Below are 23,424 nucleotides of genomic sequence, written 5' to 3'. Positions count from 1 at the left end.
CCCTAAAATCAGATATTTGTGTGACAGGGTGACAACACAGGAGCACAACTGAGGGACTGTTGTCACCGCATAACAAGATGTGCCTGAACAAAGACCTATTTCGCAAAACCGACAAGTATTATTTTAATGAGAGCTGCAGATTAAAAAAGACTGAAAACAATTTATGAATGACATTGACAGGTTAAAGCTTCCATGATATTTTAGTGACCAGGTTTAGATCTACTTTAAGGTCTCCCACCCCTGCATGCTCTAAAAGAGGATTTGAAGGAAACCTTTGCAGGAAGCTGCCATTACTAACCTTTCCTTCTGAAAATGCTAGTTCCTTATGGTAAAGTTGACGCAAGTCAAACTCTGCTCATGAAATATTTGTTCCAAGTCGGTGGCTCAAAAAGTGCTCAACCCATGCACAATAAATCAGATACCCTTCCCTATCAGTAGCATACGTTCTATGGAGCGACCTTTCTGTCACATGATCATTCTTTCTGACAGAAACATAGAATGTGTCGGCAGATAAGAACCATTTGGCCCATCTAGTCTGCCCAATATATCTGAATCCTATGAATAGTCCCGGATGAAGCACATATTTATAACTAGAATTAAAGCTTTCCCAATCAAGGACTAGTCTGCATATATCTCTTGATAACCAGGTCATTTTTCAGGGTCATGATAGTTTGACTGACAATTACGCAGTTATGGAACACTGTACCCAAATTACTTTTATATTTTTTTTTTTTTGAGACAGAGCTTTCTTTTGTTAGTGATGGGGGGGGGGGGGGTTATATGTGCAGGATAAGGGAGGTGAAGGGATTGATATATTAGTCACTACAGAGGTAGAATGGAGATGAGATGTACAGGAGGCAAAAGGGTTAAAAAAAAAAATTCCAACCAAACCAAATTAAACCCCCCCACCTTGAATCTGCCTCTTACCATCCTGCTTTAAAAGTGATCCCATCATTTACAAATAGTCGTTCTTCCCCTTTCACCATTCTGCAGAGGGTCCTCAAAGGTAAACACTTACAGTGTTTACATTTGTGACTCCTGTGACTGGCTATAGCATCTATCACAAGGCACAGATCCACTCTAACTGGCTCTGTGCATTTTGCAATCAAAAGCAATCCACACATGCGAGGTGCATATGCAAGTAGTAAACTGAGCGCCGTTTTTTAAATGGTGCTCCAGAAATACATGTCCACCACTGCTCATGAGAAGAAAAGCAACAGGTTCAACTTAATGCCGAAGCCACCAGCTTCCTCTGGTTCCCCCGCCACTCTATTTAGTCACCAGGAGTGAGGAAACAGTCCTGTTATCTGTGACCTTAAACAGGACAGATAACCGTCTCCCACATGACATCACTGGGCCAATGGCTAACCACAAAAAGGACATGCTCTTCTATACCCAGGAATATGGTATTCTCTTTCCTACTGGCAGCTAAACAGAGTGGTGTAGGAGAAAATGAGAGGTAATATATTTGCTTTAAAAGGTGCAGTATATGCAGGTATCTCTTGGTACTTACTTTTAAAGCTGAATTTCAGGAATTCAGTTACTTTGTAAAAACTGCAGGCATACCATGACTTAAGTCTAATGAGGTGCTTGCCGCCTGGTGGACTTCTCTCTATTATTTACACCTGACCAGTTTATTATGCTCCAGGAAGATAACTTCCGGAGCTCTGAGGCTGTTCACTATGGTCTCAGTTCCTTCAAGAACAGAGTCGCTGGAACTGCTATGCCCGCCCCTCCCCTCCTTCTGCCCATTCACAGAAGCCTTTGTATTATCTGAACGTGTTCACAAGAAATACCAAGGCTTCTGTAAATGGGCAGCAGAGGAGAGCTGTGGGTAAAGCTGCTGTGTATGCTTCTCTCCTCTCATTGTGGACGTGTGTCCTCCGAGAGTGCAATAAACCTGTCACATATAAGTAATAGGGATGAATCTCAGAGCAGAAAGGCACCTAATTGGACTTTACTCATGAGGGTGGATTTACTAAAACTGATGCAGCTGTGGATAGTAACAAATCAGCTTCTTACTTCAGCTTGTTCAATTAAGCTTTGACAATAATGCCTCGTACACACGCAACGATTGTTGGCTGTGAATTTTCGGCCAACGTCCGATCGGCCGATTGTCGGCTTGTTAGTACGATGCTTCCGACAACCGACTGCGACTTTTCGGCCGAATAAAATCTGGTGTACATGCTATAAAATTTTTGTTGGCCGTCACCACAACGGCCGATTTTTCGTCAGTCAGTACAAATTTCGGCAGACAAAAATCTGATGAGCAAGACTGGGCATGCTCAGAGAAGAAAAAACACACGGAACGTAAACCATCACATGACATCACTTCTGAAGTTGGTTTTTGTTGGCCAACAAAAGTCCAGTGCAAGTCTAGAGCACATTTCAACCAACACAACAACACTGGACAAAAGACGGCCGATCGGTCGGCCAACAATCGTTGTGTGTGTACGAGGCTTAAGTCCTGGAAGCTGTTTGGTTACTTCGCACAGCTGCACCAGATTCTGTGTGCACCCGTTTTAGTAAATCTCCCCCAAAGCGTGTCTTTATTTTTTGCAAAGCTGCTGAATTCCTAGAACTAAAAATAATCAGAGAGAGAGAGTTAAAGCCTACTGGTTGATTTTGATTGCCATGTGAATGATTTTCCCTCACTTCCTGTTGTGTCTTCTAGAACAGGAAGTTAAAGTAAATCTTTAAAATGAGAACACAAACCGTAAATATGTAAATAAGCAAATAAGAACCCAGCATAGAACCCTAAGCCAAACAGATTTTATTTTTTGCACTAGCATTTTACTTATCTAGTTTTGAGTAACGAAAAAAAGAAAAAAAAAAAAAAACACTTCTAGACATTGAGGAGTACCTCTTCCTGGATATACTGTAAGAGGAAGGGAGATGCTCGGAGATTGTCCACAGGAATGTTGAAAAACCCCTGAATTTCCTTTTGATGCAGGTCCATAGTAATGAGATGCGTTAAACCTATTGGAGAAGGAGGAGGAGGTAACAGTGAGATAAAGCAGACAAGCACTGAAGATCAGACACACATCCTCTATTCTGTCTCCTGCAAGTTGGACTTCCGCCCGGTGACTATTTGGTTAGACAGGATCTTAAAAGTACACAAATACCAAGATCCAAGTTTATACAGAGAATAGGCTGGCTGAATAAACATGGATGACTGTATTTCTTTATAGACAATACCACAATACATGAAGTGTGTGCGATATGGCATGTCATTATTCACTTCAACCACCGGAAGGATTTGCCCCCTTTCTGACCAGGCCACTTTTTTCAACTTGCGTGACTTTAACTGACTATTGCGCAGTCATGGAATGCTGTACCCAAACAAAATTGACTTATTTTCCCACAAACAGAGCTTTCTTTTGGTGGTATTTGATCAACTGTGCAATTTTTATTTTTTGTACTATAAACAAAAAATAGAAACAATTGTAAAAAAAAAAAAATGTTGAGCCTATGAGGGAGTTGATAGCCAGAGAGCCCCTGCTCTCATGCACAGCACTGGATTGAGATCAGGCTCAGGTAAGTATTGGGGGGGGGGGGGCAATTCTCCAAACAGCTATACAACCAAAGCGCTCACTCCATTGGGAATTGTAGGTGCGCCGCTCTCCTTAGATGGGGAAACTGCAAAATACTGAAAACAGACAAGAAAGAAGGTGCAAACGCCTAGTGCATTACCCTTCGACGTTCTAAAAGTGGAACTTTCTGCATTAAAGTAAAAAAACCTTGTTCAGAGCCCCCCTTATACTTCAACACCTTTAAAAAGTTTATTAAAATCCAAAAACATACTGACAAAACATAAAGAGTAAAATCGCTTATCAAATATCCATCCCTTTCAGGAGAGCATGTCTCCCGAATAGCGTTAGCGGTCCAAGCACAGGGACGTGTCCTTTTCCACATAGGGGTTGGATATTTGGTATGCGATTTTACTCTTCATGTTTTGTGAATATGTTTTTGGCTTTTAATAAAAACTTTTATGTGGAACTTTTAAAAGGTGTCGAAGTATAAGGGGGGGGCTCTGAACAAAGAAGGTTTTTTTACTTTAATGCAGAAAATGCATTAAGGGAAAAAACCTTCCACTTTTAGAACCACTATAACTCGCATAGTTTAAAAACACTTTAATATTTATCAGAATTAACCCTGCCTGTATTATGCTGGAAGAGCCTATTATCAGTTGCAAACCAAATATGAACAATGTATGTCCTAACAAAGGCTTACAGATCTAGAAGCTAGAGATCTCTATTTTTAATGAAAGCAAACTCGCTGTGCCCTCTTTGTCCATGGGGACAGAATGAGTTAAAGATCTAGAAGCATTTTTATTGTATTTAAACTGAGATGAAACTCAGTGTGTACCTCTTTGTCAGTGGGAACAGACTGCGTTTTCCTCTCCTTTCAAATTGTTCAGAGTAGCTTGCAGTCTGCCTGAGGCCTGCTCCAAACAAGCAAACACACAGAAAGGAAGGGATATTTTCTATTCAATTATTTTTAGGTCTGCTGTACAAATGGGAACACATAAGAAACATATAGCGGGGGGGGGGGGTCTCAAATTTAACTGCAAAAGTGGAAATACACACAACCAGTCATGAAAATTGAATTTTTTGGGAATAGCTGGTGACTCAGATTAAAGTGACTTGTGGAGGCATAAGCATTGCCCACAAACATCTGCCAAGGTAAAAAGCTTTCCCAGCATGGCATTCCTGAGCATGTATATACATGGGTACTGTGCTTTACCAGCTTTACACATCATGGAGGCCAACAACTTGGAGACAATGGAGCCCCTCTTCCTCATCTTGCACTGCTTGCTGTAGGGGAAGTAAGGGATGACGCCGCTGATCGTCTTGGCGCATGACGTCCGGCAGGCATACACCATGATTAATAGCTCCATGATTGTGGTGTTCACATCTCTATAATGAAAGAAAGAGGAAGCCAAATTAAGCAAATTGTCACGTATATATGTTATTTTTTTTTTAAAAGGAACCCCCCCCCCCCCCCCCCATGCCAACTTAGGTAAAAAAAAAAAAAGTCCCAAAGCTCTACTCACCCCCCTCTGCACGCTCCAGCTCTGCCTGCCCTCCGCATCCTTTCCACATTTCCAGTGCCGCAGCTCCGGCTAGCATGACACCAAGTGTCTTTAATAGTATCCAGTTATTTTAAAATTTAGAAAAAACCCACCAAGGATCACATACGCCTCAGTGATTAAAGTGGAACCTTGACGCCTTGTTCACACCATGGTGCAGAGACGTCAGTTTTTATGAACGTTTTCTGCAAGGGCACAAAACAAAACAATGGTTCTCTATGTGCCCTGTTCACGCCACAATGTGCAGATTTCTGCAACGTGTATGCCGTTTTCTGCACAGAAAAAAACTGACATGACATCAACATTGGAGGGAACTGGGCACATAAATGACACACATGAAAAAGGATGTCAATGTGCATGAAATCTGATGTCTCTGCAAGTGTAATCTGCGCGGTTTTCTCTTCAGTTCCCAGTTTTCATACACATATGGCGTGAACAAGCCCTGAGTAAAAAATTATGCCCTGCTAGATCACTTCAGGCCGGTCCCTTTTGCAGATATAGCTATATAAAACAATAAAAATAAGTGTCTATAGCAGCCTTTCGCCTTTCGCAACCTTTTTAACACAGAGGAACTCTTGAAATACATTTCTGGTCTCGAGGAACCCCTGCTAAAAATTAAAAATAGACAACTCCTGATACATTAGTGTGACAGTCAGCGGGAAGACTTACTCGTGTCATCATTGGGAAGGATTACCCCCTTACAGATCGCTAAAAGGAACAATGGTGTCATTGGGAACTTATCTGAGAGGCAGAAATTGCCCATTTCTCAGGAGGAACCCTGGTTGAGAAACCCTGTTCTATACTGTTTATAAACCAGTAATACATGGTCTTACCCTGCTCTGCACATACTTAGTTGCTGAATTTGTAGAGGCCGATCTGGTGACAGCCAAAAGATGTTGCTCAGCCGCCCATACGCAGCTCACTTTACCAATACGGCAATGCAGCTGGAGTGATGTCATCCCCACCCGGCCAATGACAGTGGCCAGCAATCAAGACCTGGAAGCTGGCCGCCTAAATATGTCAGCAGCCGGGCGGGGAGCTCGGGAACGTTGCATCCCTGCTTTAATTATCGTTTTCTTTTAGAGCCCATTCAGACAGGGGCGACACGACTTGCTGGGGCGACCTGTGAAGTCGCGGTGCACAGCGTGCACCGCGACCTCGGCGCGACATGCACAGACTTCATATAATTTAAGTCAATGCAAGTCGCCTCCAGGTCGCCCCAAAGTAGTACAGGACCCTTTTTCTAAGTCGGAGCGACTTGTGTCGCTCCCATTAGAATGGGTCCTGTGCTAATCAATGGCAGGTGACCGACCGCGACTTGTCAGGCGACCAAGTCGCCTGACAAGTCGCGCTAGTGTGAATGGTCCCCCTGAAAACTGGCAGAAATAACAACAGATTTAAAGATGTCACACACACACACACACACACACGCACGCACGCACGCACGCACGCACACACACACACACCATAGGTTGAACCGGATGGACCGGTGTCTTTTTTTCAACCTCACTAAATATGAAATAACTAGAAGACCTATTGAAGAAGCCCAATGAGTGGGCGACACGCGTATAGGAGGGAGGGGCAGAGGCCGCGATGTCACGCAGCCACTGAGATCTGTGCGGAGTGGTGAGCAGACGAATGTGAATGTGATTACAAGCGCTTTTGATTTTACGTTTTGTTTTTTACATGGGGGCTTTTAATAAACATTGTTCAAATGGAGAGCACTATGTAGTCTGCCTTTGTACTTGTATGAGGTTCGCAGAGCATTAAGAGGAGCTTGCAGAACCGAATGCCAGGAGAGGAGACCATAGCAGGAGATTGCAGGAGTATCTATATACAAAGCTGACTGATCTCATCTGTGAGGTGAGCAGGTTTTCCAGCCGGTGGTGGTGTGCACTTTTTTGTGTCATTAAGTGATTAAAGAACATTGCGGTGGATCACTCTTTATATTTCATTTTATCTTTATTTTTTTTACACATGGACTTTTTTCGGGGGGTGGTTTTATGTATCAATTTGATTTAAAAGGACTTTGATTGAAGACACACACATTTTTATTATTTATTATATTTTTATTCTATTACTTTTTATGGTGATTATGGTTGCGCTGCACTGTAAGAATATTTAAATGCAGCGGGAGTGATGTCACCCCCGCCCGGCCAATGACAGTGGCTAGGGGTCAAGACCTGGAAGCTGTCCGCCTAAATATGTCAGCGGCCGGGTGGGGAGCTCGTGGACGTTGCATCCCTGCTTTGATTAGCGTTTTCTCTTAGTCCCCCTGAAAAGTGGCAGAAATAACAATAGATTCAAAAATGTTTCAAACAAACACACACACACACACACACACACACACACCATAGGTTGAACTGGATGGACTGGTGTGTCTTTTCAACCTCACTATGTAACTATGTAAATTCTGCCAGTCAAGTCCCCATCCTGTGTTGAGGAACAGCGATGCTGCACAGCTCCTGAATTCAGAGCAAAGTTGCCACCCATGTAGTTTGTGCCTGCTTGCACTACAGTGGAAGAAGATGCTGCAGGGGGCATGGCTATCAGCATTGTCACTGCTGATTCACTGTTCCGTAGCTTGTCAATCAGCACCTGGCCACACCTAGTCCTACCCACTGCATTGGGAAATAGCAGCCCTTCCTAAAAAACTCTCCCACTGTGAGCTGCAGTGTCTAGGAGAAGAGTGTGTGAGACACAGATGAAGGAGGATTTGGCTCAGTCAGGAAAGGTACAGGAAGTTTATAGTTTATATTTATATTTAGCTTCAGCATAAGGGTCCATTTACACTAGCGCGACTTATCAGGGGACTTGGTCGCCTGACAAGTCGCGGTCGGTCGCCTGCAATTGAATAGTACAGGACCCGTTCTAATAGGAGCGACACAAGTCGCTCAGACTTAGAAAAAGGGTCCTGTACTACTTTGGGGCGACCTGCATTGACTTATATGAAGTCCGTGCAAATCGCGCCGAGGTCGCGGTGCGCGCTGTTCACCGCGACTTCACAGGTCGCCCCACAAAATCCTGTCGCGCCAGTCTGAATGGGCTGTCACAGTAACTGGATTTTAGTACTTGTTTAGAGCCTTTATATCAGAGGTGAAAATGTCATGTCTTTGGACATTACAATCTGAATTTTAGGCAATGATTTTTTTGGTCTCTTACTCCCAAACAGCGCTTTTGAAGCCGTCACAATTCACTCCAACAAATCCCTATATAAGGCAGTATCTGTGAGTCATTACAGATTATTACACAATGCTCCTTATGGCACGAGCTCACATGTTATTATTCACTGTCATCACAGCCAACATTACTGGGGAGACAATAACTTAGACATATTGCAGCTTCTAAAGTGCGATTTCAAATGAGAGTTTTTATGCATTTCCAGAAGAGAAGCCTTATCCATCAACGGCTAATACTGTCCAGGAAACACTGCAACTATGCTTAAAGTATAACTTGTCCCCCCCCCCCCCCCCCCGAACAAGTCTTTATCGCCTGTCCATGCTCCTGATCAATGCCGTTCACATGTGGGCGTAGCAGATCACGGGCAGAATCGCGGGACAGTTGTGCGATGACATTACTTCCTAATGGCACCCCAATCGTGGTGATTTTGCTGCGATAAATCACACTGCAATCGCGGCAAATCACAACACCTGTTTAAAAAGGTGCAGGAGCTTCTTTCAAGCGACAGCATCATGTGTTCTGCCTGTGATTCGGATCATTCAGATGTGAATGGCGCCTTAATCTTCCTTTGTGTCTGATCTTTCCAGACACTGCAGCCAAAAGTTGGAGGGTTTAGGCAGCACAGTAATTTCTGCCAATCTAGAAAACAGTGGGCAGGACAATATGTGGCCACAGGCTGACTGACAAGCTACAGGCACAGTCCACATATTTGCAGGATATAGGTTATGACTAAGCAAATCTTTTTGTGAAACGCGTTAACCATCTTGCTGCCTGTATGTCCACGATGTTTGTCATGTTGGATACTTTTGCTCAATAAATATCCTAATTGCCTTTTATTTGGAGTGCCGTCAATCTTCTCTTGTGCCCATTGCTGTTTGGATTACGGACCTAGACGAGCACCCGACTTCCAGGCTTTTACCCCACACACCTGAGCGGCTTTTTGTCTATCATTGTTCAGCACAGTAATTTCTGCCAATCTAGAAAACAGTGAGCAGGACTATTTGTGGCCACAGGCTGACTGACAAGCTACAGGCAAACGAGTCAGCAGTGACAATGCTGATAGCCACCAACCCTGCAACATCTTCTCATCCCACTGCAGAGAAACAGACGCACCATACAATGAATGGTTTGGGGGGAGGGGGGGCAATGCTTTTTTGTATTCAGGAGCAGTGCAGCTCCCCATCACAGTGATTAGGTGGACTTCTCAGGCATTATCAACAGGTATCAGTGGTGTTTAAAGTGATTGTAAACCCTCAAATATTTTTCTCTTAAAACAATAAACAGGTTATACTTACCTGCTCTGTGCAATGGTTTTGCACAGAGCAGCCCGAATCCTCCTCTTTTCCGGTTCCCCGCTGGCGCTCCTGGCTACCCCCCCTCTCTTACAGCAAACCGCTTGCTATGGAGGCACTCGTGCGTGCTTGCTTCAGTGCCCCAACCCCCGCTCCCTCCTCACTGGCTGTGATTGACAACTACAGGAGCCAATGACTGCATGCAGAAGGTTTTTTTAATTTTATTATAGGTACTTATATTGCGCCGTCAATTTACGCAGCACTTTTACCGCATATACTTGAGTATAAGCAGAGTTTTTCAGCACGTTTTTTCATGCTGAAGAAGCCCCCCTCGGCTTATACTCAAGTCACTGTCTTTTTAAAAATGGTGCCACCGTGTTACCGTGCATGCGTCGCATGCCCGGGAATAGCCGAACATGTACGGGCTTTCCCGGGCATCGGTGGCGCATTCGCGGTGACGTATTGGCGCCGGGCAGCGCGATTTTTAAATTGAAGGCGCCTCACCGACAGGTAAGTGAGACTCCTCCGCAGCCCCTGCATTTCCTCATGCGGTGCTGCGGTACATATATATTGTACAATCCTATCAGTCCCTGCCCTCGAGGAGCTTACAATCTAAGGTCCCTAACTTACATTCACACATACAAGGGTTAATTTAGACAGGATCCATCCAATTAACCTAGCAGCATGTCTTTGGAGAGTGGGAGGAAACCCATGTAGGCACAAGGAGAACATGGCAGGTAGGTAGTGTCATGGTTGGGATTCGAACCAGCGACCCTAGTGCGGTTAGGCTTTTTTGTAACCTTCATGCATAGAATGCATAAAGGTAAAATACTTTCTACCTTTAGAAAACCTTAAAGGCAAATGCAGAAGCTCCTGTGATTAGGTTCTGCAGCACATATTTTTTAATGGGAACACCATAATTATATTTCAACTTCACTCAAGAGAGTATATTGCACTGTAGCCCTTTACACAGCTTCTAGCTGAAGTCTTTTATCCCACAGTCCAAATACGTATCGCACAAAGAGGGTGGTGATTACAGCAATTTCAAAAAATAAGAACTATCTAGCCAGACATAAAACCAACCAGCTCTATTAAAGGTTTATCTTACCTTCCTATTAAAAAGGTCTTGGAGCTAAATGGGCCATGGGAGACTTATCCCTTTGGCACGCACCCAAAAGTGGCTCAGTTTCAGATGAACAGACTCTTTTTAAATGTTCGGCAAACCTACACGCGCATTCATAGAAATCCTCAGGGTGCAATCTGAACAATGCTGAACAAATGAGGGAATTTTAGATGAATGCACATTTGATGAACACACGATGTCAAAAAAGGATTCGCATTCGTCTAAGCACCTCTACCAAGCATCAAAAATAGATTGCTGAACACAAGTATTATTGTTCTCTTCTAGCGCAGTAGGACCCTTATGTATCTCAGTGGAATGTGAATGATGTGGGTTCGTTTTGCTGCGCTATGTAACCCACTGTAACAAACAAACCAGAATCAGGAACTCAAGATCAGTTCCCCCCCATCAAATAAAAATGCTAAACTTGTTTTCCATCATTTGGGATTAAAGGGCTAATGCAACCGCTAGGGTTACTGGTTCTTCTAAGCAAGTAACTTTACAATAGACTAAAAGAAATTGGCCTAAGGAAACTGTATATAGAGAGACATTATGCCAGACATACTGAAAAACAGATTTTGGGTTTACAAACACTTTAAAGCAGAACCAAAAGAGGAAGTTCTGCTGGTTTACCTCCTCGAGTTTTGGCAGTTACCCACTCCCACTTCCGCCCAGATTGTCGTTACACCTGCCCACCAGAACCCCAGCTTTCTGGGACACATCATAGGTACCAGAAGACTGCGGGACCATTCACGAAGCGACTGCATGCACAGTGTAAAGCCTCAAGACTTCCCTTAGTTAAAATGCCAGCATTAGGGACCTGAAGCCCAGTAAAGAGCGGGCATGGGTGAGGACAACCCTGGACAGGTAAGTGTCTTTATATTAAAAGTCCACAGCTAAAGTATTTGTAGCTGCAGACTTTTCATTTTTTGGGTGAAGAAAAAGTGGTTCCAAACGCTCACGGTTTTTCCCCTTCATGCATTCTAACCTCTGCTGTGTTGCGGGGGGAGGGGGTACCTGGTCCTGACAGATACCCGCTCCCACTTCCGTCTCAATCACTGCGGGGTTCTGAGGGGAAGTTTGGCTCCAACCCCCCCCCCCCCCCCCCCACCTTCCACTACAGCCTCCTGAGACACGTCGCAGGTCCAAAGAAAGCTGCGGGACCATTTGAAAAGCACAGTGCTGCTCGTGCATGCGCAGTGGGAAGTCGGCTGTGAAACCACAAGCATTCACAGTTGGCTTCCCAATGTAAACATGCCGGCGCCTGGACCTGAAGACAGCCAAAGAGCCGGCTCGGGTGAGGACAGCAACGGATCTCTGTACAGGTAAGTCTCCTAATATTAAAGGTCAGCAGCTACAGAATTTGTAGCTGCTGACTATAATTTTTTTGTTTTCAGGGTGAAGAACTGCTTCAAAGTGACCATATACTTCTTTTTTCTGTGGCCCGTGGCTTAAAACACTGACACTTTACTGCTCCCTCGCAGCTGCAGGTAATTGACTTTTCCAGGTAGAAAATCTGGCCCTGGTCACATCGGCGCGATTTGACCGATCAAATCGCAGCCCACTGCTGACAATGGCACCGTCCCAATCGGTGTGAGGCCGAACCGATTTCCAAAAGTAGTTCTTGCACTATTTTTGGCAAATTCGGGGGTGACTTCAATAGACATCAGTGCATGAACCCGCACATGTGTATTTTAAGTCGCCCCAAAGTCGAACTGAAACTCGGCTTTGAAATCGTTCGAGTTTAGATAAAGTCACACAATTTCAAAGCCGAATTCAATGTGAATGAGGGCTAAATAGTCTTTCTGGGAGTCAGACAACAATGCTCTCTGCTGGGCTCCCTTTCAATGAGAGCTAGTGCAATATACGCAGAAAGACACAGAACTACATATAATGAAAATAAGGTGTTATTAGGTATCACTGACACCTAGCCCTAGCAGGCAGCTGCTTCAGTCATCCAGCAGGGGGAAGTTGAATAAAACGATTACTCACTTGGAAACTGTCTGTATGATGAACACATCCTTCCCTCGCACCGACTCCTGAATCTGCACACGGGTTTCTGCGGTTTCAAGAGAGAAAGGTTTTAGCACAATGATGAACTTCTACATTAAAACACATTAAAACACATTACACACGTTACTTTTTTATTTACATGTTAGGACTTTGTAATGTAACGAATATAGATTTTTTTTATATACTAAAAAGCTTTATTTTAAAGTATATTTTAAGTCAAGACATTTAGCTTGGGATAAAACGTGAAAGGGTTGGACCCACTGTATTTTGAAGTCTTTGCTTCGGCTGCAGAGATTCACCTCTATACACGTTTTTTTGTTCCAGTGACAACGGACGTTGCCACAGGGACAGAATGAGACGGGAAACCCTAAGGCCTCGTGCACACGTAACACATAACTGGACGTTATAAAAATGCCAGCAGCTTTGTAGTCAGTTTTTCAGCTTTTTTGCATTGGCGTTTTTTTGACGTTTTTAGCTATAAATCATCTTCTGTGCTATTTTAGTAACTCCCACTTTCCCACAATGCAATGCTTGCCAGACAATGCTTGCCAGAATTGCATTGCATGCGATAAGATTTATGCTCTCCTCAAATGATCAGATTTGTGCTGCTCTTTACAGATGTGCAGGGGCTGCCAGTCATTCTAAGGCCCAGTTCACACTAGCAGACAGTTCAGATCTGCCTGTCAGTTTTTCGGGCGGATCTGAATGGATCCATAAATCTCTATGGGGCATTGGATGTCAGCGGAGACATGTCTGCTGACATCCAATCCGTCAAATCTGGACAGTAGGAACCCCTATTTTCCATCCTTCTGGCGGCCCGTTCCCATCCGATTCCCCCATAGGGAACAGCGGGGATTTGACAGCTCTGTCTCCGCACACAGCACGAAGACAGAGCTGCCATCCGCCTGCTCAACGGGGGATCAGCGGATCGATCCCCCGCTGATAAAAACAGAGTCCGCAGATGGACTCCCCTGTGTAAAAGGGGCCTTAATGTCACCCCTACGCACCAAAAAATGCAGCGTTTTCAGGTGCGGGAACTGACAGGAAATTGCTTGGTGGAAAAGTACCATGCGATTTCTCAGCTGAAGCGGTTCAAAAGTGGTGCAGGAATCTTTTTTCTGCATTAAACACAGGAGGCACCGCAGCCCATTTAAATGAATGGGCTGCTGTGCCAGAGCAAATGCGGCCCAAGATAATGCCTCTTCTTTCAATGTGGCCCAGAAAAGTCAAGAGGTTGGGTACCTGGTCTAATGGGACACCTATTCTAAAGACAACTGTCTAAGGGGATTAGGTCGTACAGTTCAGGCATGCTTTTACCACCCCTTGACGGCAAACCTTCGCACAGACATGGTAGCTGCCTAGTTCTCTTTACAAACACGTGTTTTGACACTGCTTATCAAATTCGTCATTTGAAGTCAGACATGACAATGGCAGTTGCAGTTCAAAATAAAATTCCCATTGGGAATGGAAAAAAACTCGGCATGAAGGGCGGGGCTGTATTGCCTCCTAAAAGCCTGTATCCATCCCAAGACCTCCCCTGAAAAATCAATCCACACGTCTGGTTCCCCATGTGAATGAGCCCTGGGGGGGGGGGGGGGTTCCCCTCACATTGGAGATACTTCCTCTCACTTCATGTTGTGTCTCAGGAACAGGTTTCAAAAACGAAACGGCCTATAAGAAATAGACGTGCCATCTCATATATAAAAACTCAGAATGACAGTTTAAATAGGATTGCTAAGGAAATGCCAACACGTTTTGGAGCTTATGAAAGTCCTCCTTCTTCAGGGCTGAAAAGGATCAGAGATCTGAAAGCTGGACTGGGCAATAACAAACACTTGGGAAATCTTTCTTCCAGCAGATTCCTGAGTGAGGCTCAAGGAATAAGACTCCCGGGGCACAGGATGCAGAAGGAAAACACAGGGGCAGGGATTTTAGGGGTACCAAATTAGACAACCATTTTAAAAATGGTTTATTGTTCCAAAGAATAAGAATAAAATCCACTGGCACAGGCATGAATGTCACATACCCCACATACAGAATAGAATGAAAACTCAATTAAATCTATATATATTACATAGAGCAGATAATTGTATGAAAAACATCCCCAAAACGAAAAGGGGCAGATAAATATTTCTTATAAGGATTTTGTCGTACCCAACGCATTTCGAGACATGCTCTTCAGGGAAAATTTGATGGACAAGATGATGAAATGTGCTATAGATGACATATGTGAAAGATGGCCTGTGATGATGATTTGAAAACATTTTCCATGCATGCTTAATCCGGTTTGAAGCATGGAGAGCAGGCTGGGGTAAGAAGAAAAGCCAACAGACAAATGCAGGGATCCAAGAAGGTGCGCCAACCAGGAATAATAGGGGCTCATCCAGTGGCACGGCTGACCACCGCCAACCAGAAAATAGAATTTTTGTAACAACTTACCGTAAAATTCTTTTCTCCGAGTCCTCTGACAGTCGCCGCCCCCCGCCCCTCTTTTGGGGTTCATGGACTATCTACTGCTTGCTACCAAACTGAATTGGGAATGCTGCTAGCAGGGGGGTATTGGACCAGAGGGACAGCCCCATGTAGGTGTGTCTATGCAAAGTTTTTGTGAATGTTTCTAACAAAATCTTCTGCCTAGCTTACTCCTGTGGATAAGACCAATACCCAGTAGTGAAGACTGTATGAGTGGGCAGCGACTGTCAGAGGACATAAGAGAAAGCAGCAATTCCTGGGCATAGGAAACACAACGCTACTTTTAGGAGGAATTTAAGGACAAATATGTATATCAGGTAAGTGCCGGTTCACATCTACGTGGTTCAAAGTCGCGTAGCTTTGACAGCCGACATCCTGCGCGACTTCATTACCAGCAGTGAATGCAAGTGGCAATGAAGTCGCCCAAAAAGCAATGCAGAAACTTCATTGTGGCTTGAGTCCCATTTCTGATAATGGAGTGCGACTTGTCATGCAACTTTGAACTCTAAAGTCGCATGACGAGTCATGGCAGTGTAAACTGGCAGTAAAAGGTTTCCTATAAAACAGCAAATCTTCACTTTCGGAGTTCAGGTTCTCTTTAAATAATGGAGGGGAATAACTGAGTGGGCAGAAGGTGTTTGCTATGTGCGTGTTAAGTGAAAACGGATCACTTTCCTCATGCTATGTTCCTGGAACATGCACAGATCGAGAAAATGAAAAACAGCTTGTGAAAAAGCAGCAGAGATAGCGGGCTGCCAGAAAGATTAGCTGGGATGAGTACTTTTGATGTAGAATCATGCAGCCACCACAGTCACAGCCAAACAGAACAGACAATCGGGTACATCAGGGCTGCAGGGCCAGCCTGTACAGTCCCCAATCAGGACCGGCGAGACCCAATGACTCGAGGACAAGCGCCATCACTTGGGGAGGGAAATAATGAGGATGGAAGGGAGCGTCACTTAGGAATTATATTCCTTTATTAATGAAGGCGACCATCGGCCTCGTTATAAAGAATAAACATTTCTAGCAGACAGCTGTTCCTGGGGTTATGCCAACGTGACAGAGAGATTACTGTTAGATATTGATTGCTTTACGCCTTTCTACGTGTACAGTTGCCCAATATGCTAATGGAGTTAATGCGTCTCCCTTAAGCTTTCGAAAGGAAGGGCACGTAAAAGACCTTGAGCTCTGGCATTATTAAGATTCCGGTAAATTTAATAAAAGAAGAACAAATCACGTCTGGGCTTATTGTAGAATCGGAATATCCTCTTTTTAATTGCGATAACTATGCAGGAAAGGTCATTATTCAGCTATAGAAAGAACCTGTGCTTTACCCATAGTGGGCAAAGAAACGGGTTCATGTTAACCACTTAAAGACCAGGTTCTATTTGTGACACTTGTTGTTTACAAGTTAAAATCTGTATTTTTTGCTAGAAAATTACTTAGAACCCCCAAACATTATATTTTTAGCAGAGACCCTAGAGAATAAAATGGAGATTGTTGCAATACTTTATGTCACACTGTATTTGCAGCAGCGGTCTTACAAACGCAATTTTTATGGAAAAAAATACACTTTTTTGAATTAAAAAATAAGAAAACAGGTTATACCGAGTAAATAGATACCCAACATTTAATGCTTCAAAATTGCGCACGCTCATGGGATGGCGACAAACATTGGTACCTAAAAATCTCCATAGGCGATAATTTAAAAATTTCTACAGGGCACCAGTTTAGAGTTACAGAGGAGGTCTAGGGCTAGAATTATTGCTTTCGCACTTATAATCATGGCGATACCGCACATGTGTGGTTTGAGCATCATTTACATATGTGGGCGAGACTTGTATATGCTTTCACTTCTTCGCGCAAGCTCGGAGGGGTGGGGCACTTTAAATTTTTTTGTTCTTGTTTATTTTACCCTTTATTTTTAATTTTTACACTGACCCTTTAAAAAAAAATGTATCCCTTGTAATAGAAATAAGCAGGACAGGTCCTCTTTAATGTGAGATCTGGGGTCAAAAAGACCTCAGATCTCATATCTACAATTTAAAGCATACAAAAAAAAAAAAAAAATGGGCCCTTTAGGGCCGTTGGGAGGAAGTGATATACCGACGGCTCCGATAAGCGGGGGGAAATGACTGGGAAGCGGCGGTGGGGATGGACACCTCTCCAGCCGCCCATAAGATTGATCCCGCGGCGAACCTGCCACTGAGGCTACTTTTATGTGAAAAAAGGACCGCCCACCCTGTAAGAAAATACTGGGGTTAAAAGGCAGACATCTGCTGCCACAAAACCGGTATTTAAAGTCAAATTACCGAGGTAAAACTGGGGCGGGCGGTCCAGAAGTGGTTAATGACGACACATAATCACCTTCCTTTTAATCCTCTATTGCTCCATTTAGCCAACAGGAGCAAGGAAAGACCCTGTGTAAGCTCAAAGTCTCTATTTGAAGCTTACACAGAACTGAGGACTCTTCCCCTGACCCATGTCAAAGTGCAGTACCAATCACAAACCACCAGTGTCACATGAGAAAAGGGCAACCTGCCCCTTCATACTGGGAAGTACCAGGTGTTTTCTTCACTTCTCCAAAATGAATGAAGCAGCGATGGAGTAAAGGAAAGGAGAATCAAAGTGAACCTGTTGATCTGCCCTAAAAGGTTTGCTTTGACTACTGTAATATTTGCAGCGTTAGCAAAGAAAAGCCGGCAGTCCGGTGTATACTCTGCTATCTTGTGGTTATTGGCGGGTAACAAATGACAGTCACATATCTCAACGCGTTTCAGCCAAACTGGCCTTATGGGCAGCACAGTGGTGTAGTGGTTAGCACTTTCGCCAAGCAGCAAAAAGGTCATTGGTTCGAACCCTAACCAACGACACTACCTGCCTGGAGTTTGCATGTTCTCCCTGTGCCTGTGGAGGTTTCCTCCGGGAACTCCAGTTTCCTCCCACACTCCAAAGACATGCTGGTAGGTTAATTGGATCCTGTCTAAATTGGCCCTACTATGTATGTATGAATGTGAGTTAGGGACCTTAGATTGTAAGCTCCTTGAGGGCAGGGACTGATGTGAATGTACAATGTATATGTAAAAGTGCTGCGTAAATTGACAGCGCTACACAAGTAGCTGAAATACATAAGAATAAATAAATTCATGACTATATTTGCAGCATTGCTTTCATTGTCTCCTAGGGAAGACAGCCCCAAATCATTGGTCTTTGTACAAGCAACAAGAGTCCACATACAGTAGCTGTTTGAGTTTTAAAATTTTCAGTTTTATAAATTTATTCCAACTTCCAATAAAAACAGAGCTTACTACATTGTCAAGCCCCGCTCTTCCAGGGAACCAAACACACTCTCTCTCTTTCTCCCAGCAGAAACCCTTTGTGAAAGCAGCTGCTTCCTCAATAAAGGATAACCACATCAGTTGAATAGTAAGGCCTATCCAGGCCAGCTTTAAAAAACAAAAAAAAAAAAGCAGACTAAAATCACAGTCAAACAGATTTTCCCAGGGTCTTGCTAATACTACGTTTGACCCTTCAGCTTGAGAGATGAGGTTTATCAGAAGTATGTCTGCCATGTCAACTGCACCAGTACACACACCATCTTGCAGTTTCTAAATGTGCATATAAGATTAAAATATGAGTGCTCTGTCTATAATTTATCTACTGTAAGAGCTCGGAGAAAGCAGAATGAAAATACACAAAGCTTACAAAAAAAACGGTGTTCTATTGTGGAGGATTTCTCTTCACTTCCTGTCCCATAGCCAAACAGGAAGTGAGAGGAAATCCCTGCAAATGAAGGGAACTCCTTGGGGACCCCCATGTCACCAGAACTAGTGGCTCCATTGGAAGATTTCCCCTCTATTACCCTTCTATGGACAACCCAATATTTGGGATTTAATTTTACTTTCACTTTCAATGAAAATGGTAAAACAGGACAAATAGAGGTGAATCTCTGGAACATGGGCACAGAAGGTGTTCTAATCCATCTTCATTCCTTTCCAAAACTAAAAAAACATTTGCCTAGTTATACTTTAAAGCCAAACTACAGCTAATACTTAAAAAAAAAAAAAAAATTTGGAAAGCGGTTAGATCCTCTATCCAGTTATTATTTTTGTATAGCCAATAAAGAAATTTCTCTGAATTTCCTATTCTGTCTGACACCCCTAAAAGACAGGAAGTGTAGGAAAATTTCATTACTGGAGGCAAAAACCACAATTAAAAAGTTCTGGTTAGAATTTTTATATTTTAGAACATGTACAGCCCAATTTGGCACTTTTACGTTCTTGGAAAACAAAATGCAATGAGGTAGCATTGCCCTTCAAAACAATGCAATATGGGATTTTTGACTTAACATAAAATCCCTTTCTCTGATGTTCATTGACTGACACAGCTTCAGATCTTCTCCTGTTGGGGGCAGTATAACAAAATGTTATGAAGGACAATAGGTGGAAAAAAAGTCTTCTGGCTATGCCCATGGGCAGTCCCAGGGGGTATACTCCCTCTTTCTGCTATAGGCACTCAGTTTAGTTACAAGCAGTGTCAGAAGAAGTACAACTCCATAGAGGGGTGGGTGCTGTGTCTGTCAATGAACATCAGAGAAATGGATTTTACGGTAAGTAAAAAATCCCATTTTCTCTTTTGTTCACTGACAGACACAGCTTAAGATCTTCAGAACCGTTGGGATGTCCCAAAGCAGTGTTAAACATGAGGTGTGGGAACAGCAAAAAAATTCCCAAGGCTAAAACAGTAGCCAACCAGGCAACAGGGGCTCAACCAAAACAACTGGAGCCCACCTGAAAAAAACAACACACCCGCGAAGAGGATAAGGTGCTATCAACAGCAGCCTGCAAAACCTTGGGGACCCCCATGTCACCAGCCCTTGTCAGTCGACCTTTTTCTTATGAGCGGAAAAGGAAGGCCCACGTCCAAGACAAGGTTCCTTGCCCTTAGTAGCCTGCGGAAGAAAGGTACTCTTCCCCCTTGTAAGACCTTTTATAATGTCATCCTGGGTAGCTCCAAACAGACGATCTCCTTGAAAGGGAAGATCAGTCAAGGCCTTTTTAGAAGTCTGGCCGCAGACCAGCATTTGAGCCAAAAGACAGGCCAAAGGACCACTGCCGAAACAGAGAGCCGAGCCACTAGGGGTGCCGCATCCAAAGAGGATAACGGATAAACTGCAGCGCCTGGACTAGCTGGTCCGCCATCTCAGCAAAGGCAGGGGGGGGAGTTGTTCTCCCTCTAAGTAATGGCCTAAAAGCTTAGCCCACTCGGTCAGAGTTTGCGACACCAGGGCAATGGTGAATACCTCAGTGCCGAACCCGGCAAAGTGTACATATTGTGGGCCACATCCTTCGCCTTTCTGTCAGCTGGATCCTTAAAGGCTGTGGACTCTTCAACCAAAATCATGGCTGCCTTGTTCAATCTGAAACCTCAGGGTCCACCACCGGTCGAACAGTCCACTTCTTAATAAGGGACTCCATATAGGGGTAACTCCTAGTAAAGCGCTTAGGGACCCCACGAGGACGCTTTGGTCGTCCCCACTCTTTAGCGACAATTCTGTCAAAATAGGCAGGGAAAGGAAACACCTTTGCCGCTCTGGATGGCTTGTATTGCCATAGGGCCGAAATCGCTGCCCACAGGGTTTCACTGTCGCTATTTTCAATGGCAAACCACCGCAAAATGGCCACCGTGCATAGAAACACACAGGCTACAACGAAATGGCGACACCACAAGGCTTACAGAGACCCAGGAGGGAACCCAGGCCTCAAGGACAGACCCAGGCAGGAAAGGGGGCCCTGGCAGGATCCCCCACCAGGTACAACCCCCCATACAGTCGATTCTCCAGTCGCCAGCGGCGCAACCCCCACTCCCATCCCAAAAAAGCTCCAACATATGTTGAGGAGGAGGGGGGGGTGGGAAGGGGGACAGATGACAAAGAGGGGGTGCCTGAAGGGAAGGAGGGGAACCCGGGGGTCCGACCATCCCAAGGAGATGCCCACGTCCACCCCAAAACCCTCTAGGGGAAGAGGGTGGGGGGGCAGCTACTTACCATACCAAGAACCAGAGAGAACCCCTCTCCATTGAAACGGGGGGGGGGGGGACCTGTCAGCCAGGCAGAGACCTGGTCGTATGCGACCTTGCGAGGTGTTTAACTCGCAGGCCAGCCACCCCGTCCAGTGGGGCTATGTCGCGGCCGACTGAGCGCGAAGCAGTTGATTGTAGATCTCACAGGAAAAATCCAGGAGAAAAAAAATTTCTATCTAAAAAGAAAAAATTGCCAGGACCAAAGATGCCAGCAGGGAACTAGTTCCTTACTCCGGACTAGGCATAAAAAAAACTGAGTGCCAATAGCAGCGAGAGGGAGTATAACCCTTGGGACTGCCCATGAGCATAGCCAGACTTTATCTGCCCATCGTCCTACTCCTGTTGGGGGCAGTATAAGCTCAGAAGATCTGAAGCTGTGTCCGTCAATGAACGAAAGCGAAAACATCAGCATGAAAGAACCAAGACTCTTTTCGTTATCCTTATTTCAATTCTGAATATCTGCCTGTGATGCACATATTTAAAATGTATTTTATAGTGCAGCTTAGAACACATTGGAAGGAAAGTTATTGGTCGCCTTTAAGAGACAAGGTTGCTCTCTCTCATACATAATGACAAATTTTAACGCTTAGTCTTTTAAAGGCCAACTATGAGATACACAGAAGAGACTGCAAACTGTAGAGCAAGATGCAGGAAAGGAATTGGCTGCAAACGACTCACCTCTGTTTGGCTCCTGGTACACCTGGACCTTGCCAAGTTCAACACCCAAGCGCCTATAAAAAGTGGAAAAATATAGTTAACTCCTTAACGCCTCCAGACAGAAGACCAATATATCATCAAACCATGTATAAATGCACCAGACTACAGGTCTACTCTTGTGTCATGTACGCTTTTTTTTGTACACCCTAGGATCACACACCAGTATGGGGATACATGTGAACTTTCCAGTAAAGCCAGACAGTGCTGTGACTCAACTGTTAATTACAGTGGTGGTCATAGAAAAGGAAGGCGAACACCTCAAGACCAAACTGTTGGCAACTGTTATTTAAAAGTGATCATCTAACAATGCTGTTTTCCTAAAGCCAATCTCTGGGCATAATTTTGCTGTCCTCCCCATCCCTCTTATCCACCCATTCAATCTATTTATTTTTTTTTAAACCAAAAGCAGTATTTCACTCACCTGAAGGACTCAAGCTCGAGAAGACTGTCATGTAAGGGTGACAACAAGATGGTCAGCTGAGGGACCAGATTGCAGTATGGGATCACATGTATACAATCCCAAAATAGGAACCATCAATTGTCCCTGGCCAGCGCCTCCTCTGGTATTGTAGACTCCTGATCCAGTCCAGTAGTCTGGTCTTGCTGTTGACCAGTCTTGTTGCCATCCCTACACAATAATTCTGTGGAGCGTAACCACTTTAGCCCCGGAAGGTTTACCCCCGTTCATGATCAGGGCATTTTTTGCGATACGGCACTGCAATACTTTTGTGCGGTCATGCGACGCTGTACCCCAAATAAAATGTTTGTCCTTTTTATCCCACAAATTGAGCTTTCTTTTGGTGGTGTTTGATCACCTCTGCGGTTTTTATTTTTTGGGCTATAAACATAAAAACGAAAATTTAAAAAAAAAAAAAAAAAAAAAAAAAAACTTTTTTTTACTTTCTGCTATAAAACATACCCAATAAAAAAGAAAAAAAATCGAATTTCTTTATACATTTAGGCCAATATGTATTCTGCTACATAATTTTTTTAAGTAAAATCTCAATAAGCGTTTATTGATTGGTTTGTGCAAAAGTTATAGCGTCTACATACTATGGAATATTCTTATTTATTTATTTTTTACTAATAATGGCAGTGATCAGCGTGCATGTCAGAGATGCTCCCCTAATGATTGGTGATCTAAAGACTGGTGAGTTAATATTAAAAAAAAAAAAAAGCAAGAAAGGTGGAGGAAGCAAAGATCCAAAGAATGAATGAAGCAGGGAGATCCTGGCACAGCAGGTCTCCAGGTACAGCTTTCTCTCCAGCAAGGAGAATAGTGAGTGGCACAGTAGTGACATCACCAAATCTTACCCCAAAACAGGTGGGGCTAGCAGTCAACCACTACATATATAAAGCTATGAGGCTACAGAACAGGAGTGAGATCCCCTGGCATAGAACGTCATCATATTCTGAAGGGGAAATCTCACGGATAAAGTCTGTGAGCTATTACAACT

General features: G+C 44.0%; 1 protein-coding gene across 1 annotated transcript in view; it reads right to left on the bottom strand.

Annotated features, from left to right (window-relative positions):
* The window catches only part of PRPSAP2 (phosphoribosyl pyrophosphate synthetase associated protein 2), a 116,597-nt gene that overhangs the window by 34,498 nt on the left and 58,675 nt on the right, over nt 1–23,424 (bottom strand). Inside the window, exons 3-6 of the mRNA XM_082260619.1 lie at nt 21,929–21,981; nt 12,677–12,743; nt 4,747–4,919; nt 2,864–2,979 (exon numbers count right to left, since the gene is read on the bottom strand). Of these exons, the coding sequence (XP_082116745.1) occupies nt 2,864–2,979; nt 4,747–4,919; nt 12,677–12,743; nt 21,929–21,981 (409 nt within the window). The remainder of the gene's footprint in view (nt 1–2,863; nt 2,980–4,746; nt 4,920–12,676; nt 12,744–21,928; nt 21,982–23,424) is intronic.

The sequence above is a fragment of the Pelophylax lessonae genome (assembly GCF_965119305.1).
Source record: "Pelophylax lessonae genome assembly, chromosome: 6".
Taxonomy (NCBI): Eukaryota; Metazoa; Chordata; class Amphibia; order Anura; family Ranidae; genus Pelophylax; species Pelophylax lessonae.
Note: the sequence above shows the minus strand (reverse complement) of the source record. Positions and strands in the feature narration are given on the sequence as shown.